A 22,548-nucleotide genomic window follows, 5' to 3' on the forward strand; every position below is an offset into this window, starting at 1 on the left:
CAATTACAAAAAAAAAAAAGTGAGCCAGACCCTCAGCTGCTATAAATTATCTCATTACCAGGGCCTGTAACTGAGTTGTGTCAGCTAGTTCTGGCTGGCGTCCTGGCCTGTAAGTGCTTTGTACAACAATACCAGGGAGCAGCGAAGGTGGGATCCTGCCTGGCGCTGGAGGGAGCGTGCTGCAGGGCTATGGTTACAGTGCTGCAGAGAGCCTTCTGAAAGGAGGTGTGAAGAACTTCAGAGAGCTGAACAATGGTGTCGAGGTTGGTAAAATGTATTTACTTGTGCTGGAGGCTAGCCAGGCTTGACACTGCTGCTCCTGGGAAATCAGCCAAGATTTTTGTTTTGTTTTGTTATTGCTGGTTTTTGTTTCCCTTCCCCTGAACTGGTTTTCCACACCCTTTCTGGGGTGACAGTAAGGTACCAAAGGATGTTGTTTTCAGACAGCTGCCTGGGACACTGGTATGGCAGCAGGGGAGGGAGTGGAGTTGTGTGCTCATGCTTAGGATCAACATAGGTTCCTGCAACATCTTTGGCAATACGTGCCCAAGCCAGACATTGTCTCGGGTTAGTTTGTGCTATTTGCCTAGTAGGCCTCTCAAAAGGGTTATATGGCTCTGTAATCACACTAGAGTAGAGATAAACAGGGTTCCCTGAATTGTAATATAAGCCTGTAACTGATGGTGACTGATTACACGTAACCTTGGGCAAGTTGCTGGACTTCCTGTGCCTGCACATTTGGCAAATAACACTGCTTCCCATCTCATGGGGAGGTGGTAACAGTGAACTAGCTCATATCTGAAGGTAATTATTAGGGAGTGAAAGGAATTGATGTGTCCCAACTAGGACTCTAAAACTTTGCTTCGTTTCCAAATCGCCTTCTAGGATATTCCTCTGTTGGTAGTTAGCAAAGCCTAGTAAAGAAACTTAAATCCTTCAACAGTGAATACCCCCCATCAGCTGTTGGCCCAGGGCTTTCTTTTCCTTGGAGTTTGAAGTCCAAGTGTATTTTTCCTGTTGCACAATAATGAGCAGCTGCCAGGGCACAGCCTAGTGCATTAATATAGAGACTTCTGACCTGAGGAAGGAGGGCGGATATCTAAATATGAAATTGCTTCTAAGTGGTTTCTTTGTCCCAAGTAAATTGCATGGAAGAGATGCTCTCAACTGCCCAGGCAAAACTCCCAGGCCCAATTCCTGCAAAAGCTCCCACCTTTCTAGTAAACCAAGCTGAAGTCTGTATTCAAATCCCCATGCTCCAAAGCATTGAAATCTAGGTCCAGTTTTTTTCTTTTTTTTTCATCTACACCCGTGGCTCATAGCCACATTTCACTGGCAGTTCTGCAGTGCAGGCCCTGTTAAGCTCTGCAGCATCCCTGAGAGGGGTCCTTGGCCTCTGATGCACTGACTCAAGTATCATAGCACATGGTCTTCTCGTGGATCTGGCTAATGGAAGTACTGGTGGTAGGAAGAGGCCAGGCTGGCAGTGGGATGAGTGCTGCTAGTGGCAGCACAGAGCTGTACTGTACAGCACTGCCCTGTGCTGCTCTCCCCTCTTCTGGTCTGTGCCCACCTGTCTTCTCAAAATGTTAATCCTGATTTGTAGGCTGCTTGGCATAGGGAGAATCTCGGCTAAACACGTGAGCAATGACTGGCACCACTGGAGCCAAAGCTTTGCTTGTCTCCATGTGCTGTTGTGTTACAAAGGATAGCAGCGTTGGAGCTGTAGCAGCCCCCTGCTTGTCCCCAGAGCTGCTGCAAGGTTCCTGTGCAAAGCGAACCCCTCCACAGTGGGTGGTGCTGGCAGGGTTAAGCAGGGTGGCAGTCTCAGGGAGAGGTACAAGGCCAGCAGTCCAGAGATGCTCAGAGTGCCTATTCCTGTCCCCACTCCTGTCTACCACAAGACATGCAACACCCTCTAGATTTAAGTCCAGAAGATCAGTACTTTCAAAGTGCAGTGTGCCACAAAAACAAAGGACCAGAAACAAAGGGCATCACCAATTACTTGGGTCGCTGGAGCAGCAGGGATTTTGCACAGCTAGCCTGCAAAGGAAGACCAAAGTCAAACCCCACCATTCCTACCAGTTTGTGTAGTCCTAAGCATAGGATCAACGTACGCGTGTGAATCCCCAGAAAAGGTTTTTCAGCATCCCATAGAGGACCAGCACAGCCTGCCTAGTAACTCCTCTTTAGCTCAGGATTAAATCCTGTGCCATGCAGGATAGGTTCTGTGATGGGGCTGTGGCCTCCAAGTAACAGACTAAGAGATGATCATCAGCTTTTGAAGGATCATTAGGCAGCAGTGACTAGTGAGCTGAAGTCAAACTCATGACCTAGAAATGAAAGGCTGCCTCTCCCATTCAGTGCTTGCATTCCCTCATTTTCCTTCCTTCCTTTACGAAAAAGTCTCCTTTTAAGCCTATCATGCAACATGTTCTCTAACGCTGCTGGCAGTACAGCTCAGGTGGTATTTCCCTTTCACTTCGAAGAGGAGATTTTTTTTCTCACCAATGAGGAGGTCTCAATTTCCCAGTATTTAAGAGAAAAGGGATCACTTCCTTTCTGAAACAATAGGCATTTTTTGCTTCTGACTCTTCCTCCATATGTGCTGAAGGGTGGGGCTGGGTGGTGGGGCAGTGCTGGCACCTCCTTCTCGGCACTAGCCCAGGAGCTGGCCCCCACGCAAGGGATGCGGGAGCTGTGTTCCTTTTCTAGATGGGCAGTGGCTGCCCTTTCCATAGCCCCGTGGACATAAGGAATAGTTGCACAGACAGGACCCCAATAGTTAGAAGAATTGGATTATGCTTATGCTGCCCAAACAAACAAACAAAACTACCTACAAACAATCCACCCCAAAAAAACCCAGCAACCACTACCAGTTGACCCTCTGGGAGGGAAATCTCCACAGGGCATTTCCCTGGGGTGAGGACTTCCCTGCCTTCTGGTGCTTTACAGGCTTGTTGAAGATGTGGTGCCTGTGTGGTGATGGCAGGGGTGCTGCTTGGCACCATGTTTCTCCAGACAATCTGCCTTCCCAATAGCTTTTGAGCAAAGCTGGTCTGTGAGCATGCTGGTGTATCTTGGGCTGCCCTGTCTGAGCAAGGGCTTCTCCTAAGCAATTAGGAGAATCATGAGCCTAAGAATTTCTAAAGGGAGCTTGTGTGTGTTCAGTGCACCAGTTACGACCTTTATCTACAATGGCAGAAAATTGTAAATGCTTGAAAATCACTATCATAATTTTTCTTTTTACTGGAACTGTGACTAAAAAAAAAAAAAAAATCACATTTGCAGAGGGACATGCTGCCCTGTGGCAACTGAGGATTTGCATGATAGATTCAGTTCTCAAAACTTCAATTTATTCAACTGGGGTTGGATGAATTTGGGGATGGGGACAGACTTTTTAGCAGGGCCTGTTACAATAGGACAAGGGGTAATGGTTTTAAACTAAAGGAGGGGAGATTCAGGCTGGACATGAGAGAGAAATTTTTTACAATTATGGTGGTAAAATACTGGAACAGGTTGACCAGAGAAGTGGTAGATGCCAAATCCCTGCAGATGTTCAAGGCCAGGCTGGACGGGGCTCTGAGCAACCTGATCTAGTGGAAGATGTCCCTGCTCATTGCAGGAGGATTGGTCTAGATGACCTTTGAAGGTCCCTTCCAACACCAACTATTCTGTGACTCTGTGAACTGCGGAACTGAAATGCATGTGGATTTCGTGGGAGTGTGTGTGTGTGTGTGTATATATATATATATATTTGATTTGCCTGAAATGTTGAATGCAAAGGAATAACTTTGGCAAAGCTGAGATCTCTGATAGCCCTTGAACAAAAAGCACAAAATTATTGGATTGTTTGTCTCCAAGCTGCTCTGCAGTCTCGCTGTTTAACTCTGTGAAGTTCCTCTGGATGATAGTTTGGTAATATAATGTGACCAGAAATGTTACAGATCCCATATAGCTGCAGCTGGTAATGATAAGTCTGTATAAAATAGATGCTGAGAGAAAGATAACAAGGTTCAAGGACTCTAACTGAAGAGGCATTCATTGCTTTAATGCCTATGTTTTAGAAGCAACAGAGATAGTTATAGTTCTTTTCACGCATTTGAGGGGGAATGAGAGAGAGATTGATTGTTTTCTGATGGATATAGTTGGGTGAACTGAAGAGGAAGTGGATTTCCAAGTGGAGAGGCCACTTGACATTTTTACAGCTTGCTTCTATTCATTCCAAGTGACCTGTAAAGTTTTTGAAACAGAGTAACAGGTCTGATAGATTAGTGACCTCTGGCACAAAGTCCTGGGACACAGCAGGTCCCCACAGACCACCTGGTTTATCTGAGTTATATGTGTAGGCTGGCAGTCACCAGTTTTTAGACCAACACCTGACCTCACGCATACCACCAGCTAAAGAACCTCTCCCACTTGTTACTGCATTTACCCTGCAACTTATTTATTTCGATATATAGCCCAGTGGGAAAACCAGATCAGGGATAACTTCGGTGCACAAGGATCTGTGCCCAAGTACTCCCTTCTCTGCAATGCACCCACTCCTGAGGTGGAGGGAGGTCTCAGGTCCTGCACTCATCTGCTGTGCTTATTTGTGAGATTTTTTCAGGGAGATGGCAGCTTTCACTAAAGACCTGCAAATGCTTCTCCTTAAAAATTCCCTGTGCTGCTTCAGGAGAAAGGTTCAAAACCTTAAATAAAGAAAATTATGCTTTCATGAGCAGCCCTGTGTGGCACACAGCTCACTAAGGTATTTGAGCAGAAAATGGAAAACAATGGAAACAAATCTACCACACCTTGGCAAAAAACTGTTTAATTTAGGAGATCTTTCTTTGCACATGTGATGTGCAGGCTACCTCATATTGTAAAGGAGTATTATGCCTGAAACTAAGTAGGAGACAGGAGGCCCTTTGCAAGGATGGAATTTGCCCCCCAGGGATGACAGGTATGTAGTAATTCAGGTTTTATTGCCTATAATAAGCTTGGATAAACAACTGTTCAATAGCCCCACAGACCAGAGCCCTTAAGACCCCAGAGCTTCATCCAAAGCCAAAGGAACCCCTAAATCCTATCAGAAAGGTCATGTTTAACCCATTCTTCATGTGCAGTCATTGCTGTCCCTAGGCAAAAACCCAGAGTGCTGCTTCTGCTCAAGTGAGGTAGCAGTGAGGCAGGTATAACCATACCCTCTGGTATGTCTGAAATCTCTAATGGTTGCAATGAGAGTGGTGACAATTTGGGAGTTTGCTCTTGCTTGGGCCACACAAGGACTTTCGTGAGATGACAGGAGGAGGCGATGATGCAGGGCTCTGTAGCTGCAGTAAATTGAACTTGCTGATACAAAAGGTCCTGCCACCCTGATACTTCTGCTCTAACAGCCCTCTCCCTCCCCCAAGGAGGGGGGGAAAGATCCAGCCTATACCCCTGGTTTTGAGCTGCCACTCCTGTTGGGTTTATATTCTCTATCTTAAGCTGTGTTTAGAGATGCAACTTTAAAGTCCTTGCCATAAAGCCTGCAAGAAACAGGTCTTTCTGAGTAGAGATGGGATCCAAACTAGAACACAGATAATATTTGGTGCCTCTTTCCAGCTGAGGTGATTAGGGAGTGCTGTCCCTGTTTCTTATTAGGAGAAATTGTAGTTGAATCTCTTTTTGATTCCTCTATGTGATGTCTGTTCCCTCACCAAAGCTTTTACCTACCCCTATGACCATACTGATGATGATATGACCATACAGATGATGAGGGGCACTTCCATGTGGAAGGGCAAGCTTCCTTCCCCTCCTAGCCCTGCCATCAGGCTTGCACTGTATGGCCTGGGGTAAACAAGTTCATGGTCAAATTACATCCAGGGGGGAAAAAAAAAAAGAGCAGTTTCTACCATACTGTAAAACGACATCTCTTCAAACACTCTCCACATGTTGTGGTAATGCTGGAGTGCTCTGAAGCAGCACTGCTCTGGAGCTCTCTGTGCCATTAGGTAAAAATGCAGTTTCCAGACCATACCCAGGCAGAGCAATGTGCCTCAGCAGCCCTTGCTAACACAGTGTCCAGCAGTTACCTGTTAGGGCAGCTCAGAGAGACTCCAGCTCACACTGAGCTCTGAGTAGCTGCCCCAGAGCAGGAGAGCTGGGAAGAACCATCCCAGCAGTGAGTACCTGAGCAGATGCCCACAAACGTGGCAGCTCTGGTGACTCTGCAGGAGCTGCCTGCACTGCAGCAGTCCAAGGAGGCAGGAGTTCAGCATATAGATGGGAAGTCAGGACCCCAGGAGGAATAACCATCCCAACACAGTGGTTTATGATGTCTTTCCATCCTGCTGCTGCACGGCATGCTACACTTGGACTCTGGCAAACCCTCTCTGTAGCCACCTCCATGCCCAGCAAACTAACCCAGCGCAGAGATATTAATGGAGACAGGAACTGTAGATCTCATTTACAGCTGGCAGAAGCCAAGCTGGAGGGTAAACAGGGATGCTAAGGGGATTCTGCTCCCTGGGGTTTGTGATCTGAAAGCCTGTGGCACTGACTAAGGAGTAAAACATGCCAGACCCATTGTGCCCGAAAAAGACAGTCTAAGACCACATCATTTGTTTCAACAACAGACTTAGAAAGTTACAAGTGATGTGCTGCAGGACTATAGCTGTCTTCCCTGAGTCACCTCATCTGCACAGAACAGGAGGGATCAAACGAAACCTCTCAAACTCGGGATAATCCCTGTTGGATGGGGATGTACCAGTCTAGAAAGCGATGTGATATCCACTGCCAGCGCAGTGACAGGCTGAGGACAGAGCCGATCCGCCTCGCGTTAGTGCAAAAGCCGAGCGATGCCGGCGGGACATGTGCGCACCGCCGCCCAGATGCCAGTCAGATGCCAGTCCCGTTGTCACCCTCCTGCTCCCATCCCGGGCAGCTCGCCTTCCTTCACGCACGGACCGCTCGGAGTCACCGCGCTCCCGCCGCTCTGGCTGTTCTCTCCCACACTTACAAATGCAAAATAAGCCCGTTTTCAGAGGAAAACAAATCGGTTCCTAAAGCGCGATCATTCCCCACACGGGTCCCGGAGCAGGAGCTGACCCGCCGGAGACTCAAGCGAAGCGGGGGCTCACCGCAGCCTTACCTGTGTGGGGGCAGAGGCAGCCGGAGAGCAGGGAGCGCAGCATGGATGGGGCCGGGGCTGGGGCGGCAGCGGAGCGGAGCGGGCAGCCCGTCCGGCGGGGCCGGGAGCGGGGCGGGCCGGGCCGGGCTTGCCCTAAGTACCGTCTGTACGGCCGCTGAGGGGAAGGAAGGGGTGGCTGAGGAGCGAGTTTGGGGAGGTGCGCCGGCACCCGCCGGCTGGCTGCCCGGGGGGGCGCGGCGGACTCACCTCTCCTCCAGGGCGCTCCCAGAGTGAAGCTCCGGTGCCAGCTGAACATCCCGGCAGCAGCCGCCCTCAGGGGCGGGCGGGGGCTGGGGACGCGGGTGCCATCGCCGCCGTCCCTCCCCGGGCTGCTGGGCGTCCCCCGGCGGGCGAGCGGGGCTAGGGCATGGCGGGGGCAGCGGCAGCGCTGCCGGCGGGGAGGTCGCGGAGCGGCGAGCGGGCGCCCGGCCAGCAGTGACTTATAAAGGGAGCAGCCCAGAGGAATGCATCTCCTTCGGCTGATAAGCCGAGATGACTGGAGGGGTTTGAACTACCTTTGTAACCCCCAGAGGAGAGAGGGGGGAGAAACGAAAAAAAGGGACGGGAAAGAAGAAAAAGAAAAATATTTCAGCACTTGCATAATGTCAATAAACAACCCCCCTCTCAAGTGGCAGGAAAGGGAAGGCTGGAATGTTTTGGGTGGGGAGGAGAGAGAGTAGAGTTGGTTTGGTGGTGGTTTTTTTCTCTTTTCATTTTTTTTTCTTTCTCTATTTAAATTGCATGTTATGTGTTTGTAATGTAAAACTCTGCCTGGGTTGTAGCTGCGGCTGCAGGCTATGGGTAAGAGGGCTGAGGGGGAAGTGGCAGGACTGTCCCGAATGCAAGCTCCCGTGGGCAGGTTTGTGGTGCCACCTCAGTGGAGTGAAATCCCACCATGCAGGCCAGGTGCAAAGAGTGCTGCCTTGGAAAACACATGGGAAATTACTCCTACGCTAGGTTTAAGCGATACAAGCTCCCTACAACCAACAGCCTCATAACCTATGTGGGGTCTCTGCTTGCTAAGAGAACACCAGTCCCTGCATTACTCTCCCATCTAGACTTCTGCTGACTCCAGCAGTGTCAGGAGAAAATGTGCTGCTCTACCGGTTAAACCGGCTTAATTCTGTGAACTTCAGCTGTCCACAGGATCAGCGGCCCCAAGGAGATCACAGCAGACCAGTGGGTGCTACAGCCCTGCTATAAATGCTATGAGGAAGCCAGGCAGAAGAGGACCTGTCAGGGGAGATCCAGGCTAGCTGCCCCCTTACTCTGGTCCCCCAGGTGCCAGTCCTCCTGTGCCTCTGCAATAAATATCATGGGCCAGAGATCAGGTGAAGTGAGTTGACTCTTTGCTGTAGCAGTCACTGGAGTTTGCTGGTTGGCAGCAACCATAATTTATAGAGAGGGTATTTAGTTGTCCCTTTTCCCCCATCACATTGCTCTTGTATTTAGTTACTATTTTATTGCTCCCAAACTCATGTCATCCACCAGAAGGCATCCTGCCCGCTGGGCTGGGAGATTCATTATAGTGCTCCCCCCTTGCCTCCCACTGCAGTGGGATACAGTGTTTGTGGGCTGCACCCAACTATCTTGAGGCACTCCAGGCATTCATCGTGCATCCACCACCTGCTCCTGTTTTTATGGGAAAGCCAAAGAGGGCTATGTGCAGGGCTGGTAAGAAGGAAGGGCTATGAATTCTGTCAGGGAAAGAGGTGCCTATTTCTTTACCCTGAGACAGTCCGAGGCTGGGGAGATGCACACTGCTGTGTGCTTGGCACACAATGTACTGCTGTGCTCTACATGTACTACCAGCCCGGGCTCACCGTCTCAGCTCGCAGCTTCAGTGGGCAAACTTAAATTATTAGAGCAGCGGAAGGGTAATTTACAGGTGCCTTAGCATGAATTCAGTAGCACTGTTTGCAGCCAGAGGAATTTTTGGGACAAAGTATTACCCTGTCACCTCTAGTTCTGCTGTCCATATACCATTGCACACTCCTTTCTTCCTGCCATAGAGCTCCATTGCTTTGTACACTGCTGAACACACTCCTATACTATCCAGAAGCTTATTTTTAAAAATAACTAGTTTAGAGAAGGAAAATAAGCTACTGTGCTGATGTCCGTATATTGCTGCAGCTCAAAGTGCTCTGAAATGTCTCTGCTTTGCAGTGAGCAAAACGTTTGTTGCTGTCAGAAAATTCCTAAAGAGAGTCTAAAGCTGGCTGGTTTTAAGCTCAGTTTACCCCCTTGTGTTCAACAAATGCTTGGGGCCAACAGAAACGACTGTGTTACCAAAATATAATAAATAAAAGCAGCGAGTGACAGGAAGCTTTTTGAACAAGAATGAAACATCCCGTGGAATGTGCACAAGCGAAGTGCTCCAGCTCTGGGCTAGGGCAAAATGTAGGAGGAAAATGGCTGGCAATGAGTGCAAGATTTTAATGCTCTAGGTGTTCTTACAAGACAGTGTGTTTGTGTGTATGTAACGAACAATTAATACTGGAAGTGCCCCGTGTTGACACAGTATGTGACAGTGTTCAGAGTCTAGAGTGCCCCACAAAGCTGTTGTTAGGTGTTGTACGTGGTTATATTTGTCTATGCTTGACAAGTAGTAGCATAACTGTGTTGTTGTTTGGTTTTGGTTTTTTTCAACTCAGCTTCATTTGCTATATTAACATCGAAATATTTTACACCTGAATAGCTTAGCATTGGATCGGGAAAAAGCTACAGCATACTTAGGACTTTTATTCCAGTGTAAGTGCATCTACCTGAAGGGAGATTTTACCATTTTATGGTTGCATTATTAACAGCAGTGAAACTTTCCAAGGGTGAACAGCGTAAAAAACAGCCCACAAGCAAGAAATTAAAGTGGTGCCTGATTTTGGTGTCCAAACTTGAAGAAAGGGAAGCTGATTATTAATGTGCTTTTGTCTAAACCTTGTGAACATCCTTGACATGGGAAAGGTCATATCCCCTCTGTACAGAAAGACCTTGAGCCTAGTTGCTACTGTAGTCCAGCGAGAAAGAAAGGATGCTCCTGTCCTGCAGCTCCATCCCTTGTCTGGGAGCAAGAGTGCTGCCAGGTCTCACTATTTAATTAAGAGCTTGAGACAGCCTGGCTCCTTTTCCTTGAAGTCCAGCCTGTTAGTGAGGGCAGCATGGGGCACTGGGGTCAAGCTGCATGTTGCTGTGCTGGGGACAGAGCTCAGGGATGGGGAGGGGAAACAGACCTGCCTCAGCCATGGGGACAGCCTGGTCTGAGGACCCAGGCTACCTTACCAGGTGGCTTGTGAGGATGCTGTAGTTCATGGCACACACTACATCTGCTTTTTCCCTGTGGCTGCCAGGCCTTGTGCCAGGGCTCCTTCCCATTCACCCATGTGTTGAGAGTGTGGGATGGGTTCTCTGAATTGCAACCGGGCAGGAAATTCCCTCTCAAGCTGCAGAGGATGTAATGGGAAGAGGAAAAACCTCTTAGTCAGCATCGGCTTCATTTCTGATGGATGCATCGGTTTCCTCAGACATAAGAAAAGTCTCCACCCAAAGAAGTCCCCAAGTGTGGAAAGCTGTTGTGTCTCTGGATCCTCTGGGCATACAGCTGCATCCTATCTTTCTTGTCACCTTTGTGAGGGTTGGGGTTGGTGGGAAGCAACTTCAGAGCAGAGCGTACTTCCCTACCGCAAAGAAGCCAGGCATGAGCTTGTAGGGATCTGCTCAGCCTTTGCAACAAGAAGGGTAGGTGAGAGTGTGCGGCAAGGTCTGTTTATAGTGCAATTCCCAGGTTAGGCACCTGCAAAGCAAGAGAGGTACATTTAGTGGTAACTCTTGAAACTATACGGGACATTGTGCTGTTCCTCCATATCCCAGTTACTACTGTGCACTACACGGGTTGAAATCACCCCCAAATGTCCCACAAAAGTGATTCCTACAGTGTCCATTTACATGCTCTGCAGTTGCAAAGGAGGATGCCTGTCAAAAGTGACCTTTGCTTCAAAAAACTCACGAAGAGTCAGTTTTTGCAGTAGTAGGATAGAGCCCTGAGTGTGTGCAGCTCTGCATGGGTGAGCTCTCCTGGCTGGGACAGGTGTTTCTCTGTTGTTTGGCTTTAGGCAAGTCCCCTGTGCAAATAACTTCATCTCCTTCTGCTGCAGCTTGTCTGGCAGAACAGGATTTTTGTCAGTAGTTTCAGGACCTGTCTCCTGTAAGGTGTGCAGCCCCCAAATCACAGGATTTCTCATGCGTGTAAAAGGCCCGTCCACCTGGCGTGAAGTACTTGGAGTGAAGAAAAACATATTCCAATAGCATTGTCACTGTGGTTTTCACACTGAAGCATACAATGAAATAACTGTCAACCTTTCATCATATGTATATATTAGACCTCACTTTCCATCCCGTTCCCTGACCCCTTGAGTTAAAGGCAGGATCTGGACAGGTTGCTCAACTACCTCCTCGTTTGGTTTGTACATCTGCAGCATGCCACAAAAGGACCCTGTGCAATGCAATCACTGCCTCAACTCAAATAAGTTTGCTTTCATTCTGGTACAAGCAATATTTTGGGATGTAGCTGCCAGAGGAACATTGGATCTGTGTGACAGCCTGGGAAAAAAGAGGGATATAACATTGTGCTGCAGTAGGGAGTCCCCATCAGCAGAGAAAGGACAGAGAAGGGATGATCGGTGTAGCAGCCATCAGGGTTGGTTTGGACCTGTCCTTGATGGCTGACTGCAGGGGTTGCTCTTTGTCTCAGGTTTTAGCTACCTTTGCTGAATCAGCCATGCCAGCAGTATTGTGTTGATCTCATTTAAGCCAAGACTGGCAGCACCTCCCACCTGAGGGTGCGCAGTGCCGCCTCGGGGGGTGCCTTGGTGCCATGGGGTTGCTGCCTTGAGCAGCCCCTTGCACAAGGGCTGAGTCAAGGGCAAAAAATAAAAAAGTGCAGGGGTTCAAAGAGGAAGCACACAATATTTGCATTCCTGTAAACGGAAGGTTCCAGAAGACTCCAGTTTCCTGTGAAATAGTTCTCCTGCTAACTTGGCAGTGGCCTGCACGTGTGCAGCTTGCTCAGGTGAAGGTTTGGGGTCACAAAAGAGGAAGTTGTTTTACAGTAATGCCCTTATGGTGCAAAAAATAGCTTGCTGGGGTAGCAAGCAGTGCTGAAGTCTGTTAGCAGTAATGTGTTAACCCCTGTGAATCTTGTGTCTTGCTCCAGACACTTGTCTTCATCTAGATACATTGCAGTTTTTGCTCTTTCCTTGGGGAATCTGATAAATGCAGTAAATACTCAAAATGGGCAAAGCCTTTCTGTACAAGCAAAGCTCCTCTGCATCTTCTCTGCCTCTCACACAGATGCTGCTGCCCCAAGTGATTCCCGAACTACAGAGTAGGGGAGAAAACTGCCGCCCAGCTCAGCACCTACTGCCCCAATTCTGCTTGCTGGTGTGTCCACCAACCTTTCCAGTGCAGAGAAGGCTCAAATGCCAGGTGTGTTTTGAATTCTGGAGCAGGTATATGGTATTCGCTCCTCCCTGCTGTGAAAGGAGCCCTGGTGGAAGCCCAGCACTGTGCCCTGGGGAGCCAGGGCCGGGCACTTCACTTACTTGTATGCACCATGGAAACACCTTTGTGCTCACTGCGTTGGGCTGAAGGGACCTTAGACTTTAAAAGCTGTTGCTATGCATGCTAAAGCTCAGGTCTCTGCTCGCTAACTCTCCAGAGCCAGCAGAGTCCCCCTTGTTTTCCTGTGTCTTACCTGCCCTGAAGGTCCACACCTTTCCCAGCCAAGGGACAAGCAGACGGACCTGTCAACACCACCCCAACACAGGCTGAGCTGAGCTGCACTGCGCTGCACTGGCTGCTTTCTGGGTTACTGCACAACCCAAATCCTCCGGTTTTGTCCCGTGATGCTGCAGGCTAGCCTGTGGCACACAGGCACAGAGGGATCCCCATGAGCTCTTCCTTCCCCCGCCACCCCTGTGCCCCTCTCTGCCAGTGGTTTCAGGTCAGGTGCCTGAGTCAGGGGGTGCCGGGGCTCAGCCAGGAGAGAAGGGTGCTTGGTTTGTGCCTGGATGGGCAGCAGAGCGGTGCTGGGAACCTGGGGCCACACACTGGCGGGCAGCTGGGCACTAGTGGAGGAGCAGAGGGGAGCAACGCTGGGGAACTGGTGAGGGGCAGGAAAAGCGGCAGAGGTGCTTGAGAAGCAGCAGCAGTCCCTCAGGAAGGAAGGAAGGAAGGGATGAAGGAAGGAAGCAAGCAAGCTGAGCCAGGTCAGGGAGAGAGGTGCCTTGTTTTTGTGCTGGGACCTCGGTGTTCTGGAGCTGCCAAGGGGCTGATTCTGTGCCCCCCAAAAAAGGCAAGTCATGGCCAGGGGCACTCTGCTCCTGGGTTCTGCCAGGGGCCATTGTCCCCTTCCGACGTGGGGGACAGAGCCCCCTTTTGCCGTGCCGTCTTTATTTCTATGTTTGTTTATTTTTGTGACAGAGGTCAGCATCTCCTCCAGATCAGCAGCCCTCACATCAGTTTTTCTGTGAGACAGTCCTGATAGGTGCTACAGGGTTACTGTGAGGAGCGCTGTGGCAGCCTCCTGTCCCAGTTCACCTACTGGCATCCCCCTGCTTTGTGCCAAGCCGTGAGCAGCACCCCCAACTGAAGCCCGGCTGTCACAGGAGCTGTCTCGGGGCCAGCCTTGTTCTTCCTCTCATCGACTCATAGGTAATGCAATAACAGATGGATGGGGAGTTGTAGGGTGATCACAGCCCCAGGAGCAGAAGACATGTGAGGGTGTCTGCCTTGAGAAGCTGTGCCTGTGCCCGCCTGGCTCTTGTTCTCCCTGGAGGCTGTGAGCCTATGCCCAGCACCGAGCCCAGGCTCGGCCATCCATCTGTCCCATGACATCCCTCAGAGCTTGGCCAGGCTTTGTCCCATAGGTCCTTTTGGAAAGACCACTCCAGAGGGGCGAGTGGCACCGTGTCCAACCTCGCATCTGCGTGTGTGGGCACTGGTCTGAAAACGCAGCGCTGGGGCAGGGCAAGGCGAGGGTCGGGCACGGCAGCACGGTGCAGCGGGGCTGCTGCACGGCAGCAGGAGCTCTGCCTTCCGCGCAGCCCTGGCTCAGCGCTCGGGAGCTGCTGCATAGTTTCATGCTCTGCTTTGTTGAGAGGGGACTGGTAAAACTAGACAGTAATCCAGGGGACTGACAGAAAATATCAGAGGGCACGAGGGAAGGGTCAGGGCGTTTCCCCCTGTGAAACTGGGGGAAGAGGTGATGAGGAGGAACTCAGAAGAGCAGTTCTGTTGACCTGGGCCTGCCTTTCCACCCTCCCAGGTGTTTGCAGCTGCACAAAGCTCCAGCCAGGCCTGGGCTTGGCTTGTTCCTCTATCCCTGTCACGACTTTGCCCAGTGCAGAACCGGGGTACCTGCCGCCCTCGCTCAGTCTGCTGTCAGGAGGCAGCTGGGCTGGGCAAGGTCTGCCAGGCACACATCAACACCGTGTTCTGGGCCAGAGCCAGGGAGACGGAATATCCAGAGCATCCCTCGGTTTCTTTGTTTCCTGGCTTTTTATCCCTGGAGAATCCCAGCAGCTGTGAAAGTGCTGCTTAAACCTTGCAATGAACAGGCTAAGGGTTTGGCAATCTCTGCCTCGTTTGCCTTGTTGCAAATGCTGTAATTGCTTTAGTTTGGAAACGCTTGCTCTCCATTTAGAGCAATCTGTTTCAGTGGAGTGCAAGAGAAGAGTTAGATGTGACTTCCTAAATACATCACCAGAGTTTAAAGCAGTACAAATAGCAATTAAAGAGATCCTGGGCAATTTGCATTGCTTTCCCCTGAATATATGTGCACACATCAGTAGAACTAAATATTTTTCTTGTGTAGCAATTTAATTAGAACAGATTAAAGTAAACATGTCCTGAAGGTTCGAATATGATAGCAGCACTATATTATATATTTTGATTAAATAATGGATTATTTGCTTGAACATGGTAACTACCCACCCGAAACACAGAGGTGAAACTTTAGTTAATAATAAAACTCCCACCAAGTTCAATAGAGCTATATTTCACCTTAATTGTACTCATAATCACGCTTTCACAGTTTGATTACAGAATTCACTGTTTCCTGCTTGGAGGGGGTAGACATTGTTGTACACCTCTTACAAAAAAACTGGGAAACAAGGACTATTGATATGCAGTACATGAACCTGGGCTCAGAAATGAGGTGATTTGCCCCATCCAGTGCAATGATGGAGCTCCCTTATCCCTGGATGCCACAGGAGCACTGAGAGTTGCCACACGGGCTCTCATTAAAGAAGATACTGTAAGATTGGCCTGGAGCGGTGGCTGCTAGTTCCTGTGGATCTGGCTCCTCCGGTATTCAGGAAAAGTAACGGAGGAAAGCAGGCTGACTCTGAGCAGGTTTAAATACACTGCACAAGAGCTGACCTCCACTGGAAAACATACAGGGGTTTCTCAGGTTGAAAAACATTAAAAACAGCTGTCCTTGATGAGCAGATAGTGTTCAGTAGCCAAGGACCTGTCTGGATAACCTCAGGACATACTTCACAAATAGCATCTGTTTCTCAAACCTGCTATTTAAAAAATCTCTTGCTGAAGCCAAACCAATGCCCTTTCATTTGTGTACAACTCAGATATCCAGTTCTTGGGTGTGTATTTCCTCTGGACATCCCGGAGGATATCTCTGGCTCCACTGTTTGTGAAATGAAGTTGGTAACGTGACTGAGGACGTTACGCCACAGTCTGTGTACATGCCTGTGTGCAAGCAGCAGGTGCGTGCCGCTGCTTGGCCCCACATCTGGCATCTCCTTCACACAGTGGAAAGGGCACAGGAGCTCAGATTTGACACCAGCACTGAGGTGCTCTTCCTCCTTAGCATGTTGGTTCGGTGCTTTTTGATTTTAATCTCCCTACCACAAAAAAAAAGGAAGTAAAACCATTCTCCTTTGTAAAGCTACCTGGGCATTAGAGCTGTGAGTATTAAACCAGGTGTTTCTATGAGGAATAAGTGACCGTGACTGTCCAGAGTAACAAAAGCAAGTTCATCATAGACATTTTTTTTCCCTCCAAACTAGCCCCAAATCAGGGCTCTTCTAGGTCTAGATGGGAAATGCCAGTGATATGTTCATATCCTCTCTGTTCAGGTCTGATCTAAACCTGCTGAACTAAAATACATACTACCAAGGCCTTTCAAGGGTTGGGACTAGGACTTTTGTGACTTTTACCTTAGGAGTGCTACTTGTGCTTTTATCTATAAAACTCTGCTTCTCTCTGTATGCTTGTTTGGTGTGGGATAAATGTAGACAGTCTGCTGTTTTACTGCAGACTTCCTTGCATTTACTAATTTAAGACTGCCATTCAAACTAAAATTTCCAGGTTGGCTCATGATGAATTTGTAGTCTCTATGGAGTGTTTGAGAGATATTTCCGTATCCTGAAATAACTGGAGGCTTGTGATACATCACTTCATGACTCTGTGGTGCTCCATGACTAACAGGATGGAGGACAAATGTCACTGAACTGTTGTACAACAAAACAGCCGCTGTGCCACTATCCTTCATTAAAAACCAATACGATTGAACTGATGAGTTAGGACACGCAGGTTTTCATGCCAGGTAAAAATAATGGGCATTTGCATTTTTAGTGGATTTGTGCAAGCAGAACTTTCTTTGGTGCCTTCCACAGAGTTCCTGGCAGTACTCTTTAAAAAAAGAAAAAAAAAGAGATTGAGAGCAAGTACTGACCTCCAGATGACCCAGCTTTGAATCTGGCTGATTTGCAGTCTGACAGGACAATTTGCTTGCTCCTGAGTTAGTTTTTATGTGAAGGAACAAGCAAATGCACAATAAAATATTGTCCCAAGTTTGCAAACTGAATCAGTCAAGTTCCAGTCTGTCAAAATTAGCAGTAGGTGGGGGCCAGACTTACCCTTGCCCTGATAACCCTTGTTCTTGCAGGCTGAGAATGCAGCAGGAAACAAGGGAAGAGCTGCAAAGGGCTGCAGAGCAGATTTCAGGTAAGCTGGGCTGGAGCTAGATTCCGATTTTTCAGCAAAGGCTCCACGTCTAACTGTTTCAGGGATATTTAAAGTCAGGTTTTCAAAGCACACCACTACAGAGAGCCCTCTGGGAAGAGCTGGTTGCTCATTATAGTGCCCAGAAATGCAGGCTAAGCTGTTCTGAAGATCTAGCTCTGTTTGTGGCTGCTGAACTGTTTTAAAAGCCAAACCCTTTTTTTCATATAAACACCAAACTGACTGATGGCAAGTCAGGTTTGCAAGATAAGATAAGAGTGCTTCAGTGAGGAATAAATGGAGGACAGCTTATGGAAACTGAGTTATGGTAAATAGATAACATCAAAAAGAAGGTGGTTTTATGTGGTGCTGTGCATAGCAGAGGCGGATAGAGAGTGTCAATATATTTTTCAGAGCTGTGGGAGAAGACGATGAGAGGGAGGCCATGGGTTCCCCACCCCTGTCATTGCAGTGGCCGGGAACCCCATGCCATGCATCTGAGCAAGGGGATCTGGAAGCCGGTGGGATGCAGCAGCGTGGGCTCAGTGTTTCAGAGGCAAGATCCGAGGGCGATGAGAGGAATGGAGGGAATGTGATAAGGCCAGGGGAGGATTCGTTGAAGTAAAGGGAAGGAATGAGCAGAGGAGAGGTGGGGGTGTGGGATGGCCAGAAGTACCCCTTTCGATTGTCTCCCACTTTCCCCAAACTGGAGGCAGGTTTGAGTTGCTCAGCTGAAACACAGGGGAACTGCTGTACTGAGGAGTGTCCCTGTTCCTCTTATGGACGAAGCAGATACCCTGAGTAGTGTCCCTGCAGCCATCCCCGATGGCAGGCACAAGGGACAGCGAGCTGCCAGCAGCCACTCCTCCTGGCCACCAGAAACCTCAGAAATGGCAAGACTTTGTTGTCATTGTCCTTGTGTTTGTAGATGACTTGGCCCAGGCAAAGACGAAAGCCTGTGGCAATCCATAAGTTGCTGTGGATGTTCGTGTGAAGACAGTACAGGTCTGCAGGATCATAACTTAGAGACTGTTTTTTCAACAGAAAGCCCTTGCTTTTTGAAAAAGTGGACCAATGTAATTCCGCAACATAGAAAAAAGCTTGGGGATCGCACGTGTTCACGCTGCCAGCCACGGGAAGCTGCTGAGCTGCGCTGTGCAGCCAGTGCTGCTGGGTGCTGCAGGCAGAGCAGCTGTGGCCGTGCATCAGTGCTCCCCGTCAGAGCTGCTGTCATACTCCTGGCTCCAGCACTAACACAAGTGTCTGCTCACTCTTATCAACAAGCCTTGCAGGTAGCATTACGTGTTTGTCCACTCAAAACAGAAATATTCCTTAACTCTGAAGCTCCCTGGCCTCTCTCTTTGTATGCTCTTGGTGGCCAATAGATTGATATATTTATATTTAACCTTTCTGGCTATATAAATTCATGTCTACAATGCTCATAACTGCAAGAATTCAGAAAAAAAAGAGACAATCAGACAAAATCCATAATGATGGAAATGTATAATACAAGTGAGTCTGTAACTCACTTGCTAATGTCACACATGCGAGGTAATGATGTCAGTTTTGACGTATGAACATAACCCAAGCCCTATATCTGAACACCTGGACCTTTACAGAGATTTAACACAAATGTGGATTGGGTAGCTCACAAACACTTTGAGAAAGCTCTAGGAGAAACAGAGGAGGTCTTTAAAGCCATAAGCGGAGGAAGACAGTGGGATATAAGACAGACAAAGCCAGACAGGCTGCACAGCTCTAGTTAGCACCTGACTGTGATTTTTTTTTTTTAGGGGATTTAGGGATTTTAGGGATCTTTTTGGGTCATCGATCAGCTTTAGCTCTCAGGCTCTTACAAGCCATCATACATTTAGCTGAAAGCACTAGAAGGATGGTGCTCTGCAGATTTCCTGGCCTCTCAGAGTTGACCAGACTTCACTGCTGGCACAGAAAATACTATGTGGAAAGAATTGTGGTGAGGAAAAGATTTCACAATATCAGCAGTACCCAAAGGGAGGACGAGGTGGAGCTCTCTATGAGTAATGTGAGGTTTGGTACCAGCGGGTCTAAATATTCCAGATAAAAGTTGTGATTTCATCCTGGTATTTTGGTGGAGATCTGTCCTACCTACGTGTGCTGTGGCCAACCTGCTTTCCCCTCACACAGGAAAAAAAAAAAAAGGATTAATATTCCTTCCCTTGCTATGTTGGTGCTGGCCTCCTGCAAGGGACACCATTATATCCCTGTTCTTACTCCATCCCAGCAGCCAGCCAGCAGATGGACCTCCTGATCTTTCCAGTGTTGCTTACCAGGTGGTTCTCCCCATATTGAGTGGGCATATCTTGGGCAACCTCTGCCTCTTCAAAACCCTTCTCCCTTTCGCTACGCCAGGTGCTGCTTTCCCACCATCCCACACACTAGCCATGCTGCCTGCTATGGAACACACCAACAAGGGATCAAGTCAAAGTAAGGTGGGTACAAATGTCCCACTTGTCTGAGAGGCGGGCAGCTGAATTCTGTCTGTGCTGCAGAAAGGGCTGTGCAGCTGGATCTCAGTGGGATATTTTGATCTCATGGTGAGCTGAAGTGCAGGTGAAAAAGATGTGTGATTGGTGAGCTGCCATTTCGAGTTGGAGGAGAAAATGGCAAGGAGCCTGCATTAAATGGTATTAAACCACACTTGGCAGACTTTGACTCCTCCACTGAGTATCTGTTGCTAGAGGGCATGAAAATATACCTGTTGGGTTGGATGGGTGAGGTACAGAGATAGTACCAGGAGGCAGGATTTACACTGAGACTGTGCAGAAACCAGTGTGCTGTTCTTGGGTGAAAAAATCACTTAAAAGCTAATAGTGATGTCCATGTCTTCTGAGCAGAAAAATGCAAGTGTGACTGCTGATGACTGTCTGAGAGGTCTGGGAAGAAATATCCCAGAATATGGAAGTGGAAATGCATTTCTACTGGTGTTTCGCTGGTAGATCTCAATGTGTTTTGCAGCAGAAATCTCTATGGTTATTTCCAGTTTTCTGTGAGGAATACAGAGTTCAGGTACTGGAGGCACAGAGAAGGGAGGAGAGACAGACATTGTAGGAAATCTGCATAAACTGTTATTCTCTTTAGGGACACATGATCATTAAAACAAGCATACAGAGAGCCTTTGGCTGGCATGAGGTCTCAATAAACTAAAGCCAAGCTACCTGCAATTCATTGCCTTGATTTTGTGACAGTCATTTGAGTGTAAGAGCAAATTCTGCATGGTAATGGAGATTTTTTTTTTCCTGTTTACCTCTTTCCAGCAGGTGAAAACTAGAGTTTCCAATAAAAAAAAAAACTGCAAGGTACCTGCATAGCTGGCAATGGCAATAACTCCTTGTGCTCTCCTTGTGCTGCTAGGAACCTCTGCCTTAGTGTTGCGGGCATATTCAATGTTCATATTCATGTTCTCATGGGTTTCAGGGGAAATGAAGTGTCACTCCATCTTCTTTCCCCACAAATCTTTGGTTTTCCCATCGCTACCCTAACAAAACCCTCCAGCACTGAACACAATAGGTCGTTAAACCTAAATTGATGCCTTCAGTATTACTGGAATACAATAAAGAAAATTTCAACACAGCATTAAAAATATGTCACCTTCACTGTGCCATTGTACGGGAACTGACATGACTTCTTATTTTGTTTGCCCATGGAAGGGAGCTGTCATTTTCTTTGCTAAAATATTTGTCCATTGCATGGAAATAATTGCAAATGGAACAAAACAAAATGTTTTTATTAAATACAGGGCTGGTCTTGTTTTTTCCAGTAAATGTTTGATGTTTTCAATTCTCTTCCCTCTCTCCTGGGGATAATATAATGGACAGTTATAGATCACCTTCCATCTCAGAAGATCCCAGATTGTGTAGGGATCACTTCCTTTGTCACTGAAATGTTGGTACCCATGGGGCAAGCACCATCAAAAAATTTGTGCCCATGGGGAAGCGTAGTGAAGGTGAGTCCTTCTGCAGAGCAGAGTTTTTTTTTCAGGAGACAGCCTCCAGTTCATAGTTCTTGCCAAGCTCAAGGGTTAGCTCTGAGATGTCAAATCTGGCTAGCCCGTGGCTGAGGAATGAAAACCAGCAGCTGTCTGAATTCCAGGGGTGGTGCTGGGAATAGCTACAACAAAATGAAGTCCCACCAACTTTGATCTTGGATCTCCTGTACAGGATTAAAGGGGTAACTGAGTTTGGGCCTGAGGCACAACTACTTGGGGAAGCAGAAGGGTGGGGTTGCTAAGTTTTCATGAGAGTTTACTGAACATATGATGTTAGAGTGAAGATAACTTTATTTTATCATCATGATCCATTTCTTTTTTAACTGTGAGTGCTTCAAGGCCCCTGCAGCATCACAGCAAGGACATGGCAGACTTGTGGTACTCCCTGCATGGTGCTGCTTTGTTTCAGTTGAAGAGGTGACACTTTGCCCTGGGTCAAGCTTGTAAATAAGAATGGAGCAAGAAAAGATTTGTTTGCACAGATCCAAACACTATTCTTGTTCTCCTTGCTTTCTCCCAAGCTTGATATGATCAGTTCATATACCTGTCATTTCCCTGGGATATGAACAGCTGCAAGAAACCCCTCTAGCTGCTGTCAGTCTGGCTCAAGACACCTTTGCAGGAGTGGCTCCAAGAGAAGAGAGTGCTGTCCATACAAATACAGCATTTGATCTCCACTGTTGTCAGAGTGAGGAATCATATTTCCCCCGCCCCCGGCCTTTGGGTAAGAAACAGCAAACGTATTATAAAGGTATCATAATAAGCCTGCTGGAGATGTATTTGCAGCCTCTTTCTCCTCCCCAAACTGGAATGTGCCTAAGCTCCTTCTGGTCTGCTTATTTCTTTTTTCTGGCAGCCCTTGGGGAAGGCACCTAATGCCTTTTCGCAAACATTATTTATGGACTCAAAATGCCAGGAACGTTTCTTTACAAATAGTCTGTAAAATATGGCCTGACCCCTCCTGTCTGGCACCTAGTTATGTCAGTCCACAATGCTCAGATTTCTTTGGCTTTTTCATGTAAGCGAGATCTACTGATCCTGGGTTGTTTCCATGTGAGCAGAGTACTGTAATGACCGATGAGCTGCACTCATATGACTTGCACAGTAGCATCCCACTTGTTCACAGTTCCTGGTGACTCCTGCTTGCATCCTAGGGCAAATGTTTAGTGCTTCAGGAAAAGAGAAAGGTCAGTGTTGGATGCTACAGGCTTGCCTCATAGAAGGTGATATCGCTTGATCTATAGTAGCCCACCTCTTATGCAGCACTGCTCCCTTCAGTGAGGTCTGTATTAATTAGATGCACCTGCAGGTCCAAGTGGGTGCTCTGCTTGTGTACCCAACACTG

General features: G+C 48.1%; 1 protein-coding gene across 1 annotated transcript in view; it reads right to left on the reverse strand.

Annotated features, from left to right (window-relative positions):
* LOC135991172 (uncharacterized) overlaps positions 1-7,649 on the reverse strand; it is a 32,063-nt gene extending 24,414 nt beyond the window's left edge. Inside the window, exon 1 of the mRNA XM_065639492.1 lies at positions 7,367-7,649. Within this exon, the coding sequence (XP_065495564.1) occupies positions 7,367-7,415 (49 nt within the window). The 5' untranslated portion in view covers positions 7,416-7,649. The remainder of the gene's footprint in view (positions 1-7,366) is intronic.
* Positions 7,650-22,548: the final 14,899 nt, after the last annotated feature.

The sequence above is a fragment of the Caloenas nicobarica genome, chromosome 7, assembly GCF_036013445.1.
Source record: "Caloenas nicobarica isolate bCalNic1 chromosome 7, bCalNic1.hap1, whole genome shotgun sequence".
Taxonomy (NCBI): Eukaryota; Metazoa; Chordata; class Aves; order Columbiformes; family Columbidae; genus Caloenas; species Caloenas nicobarica.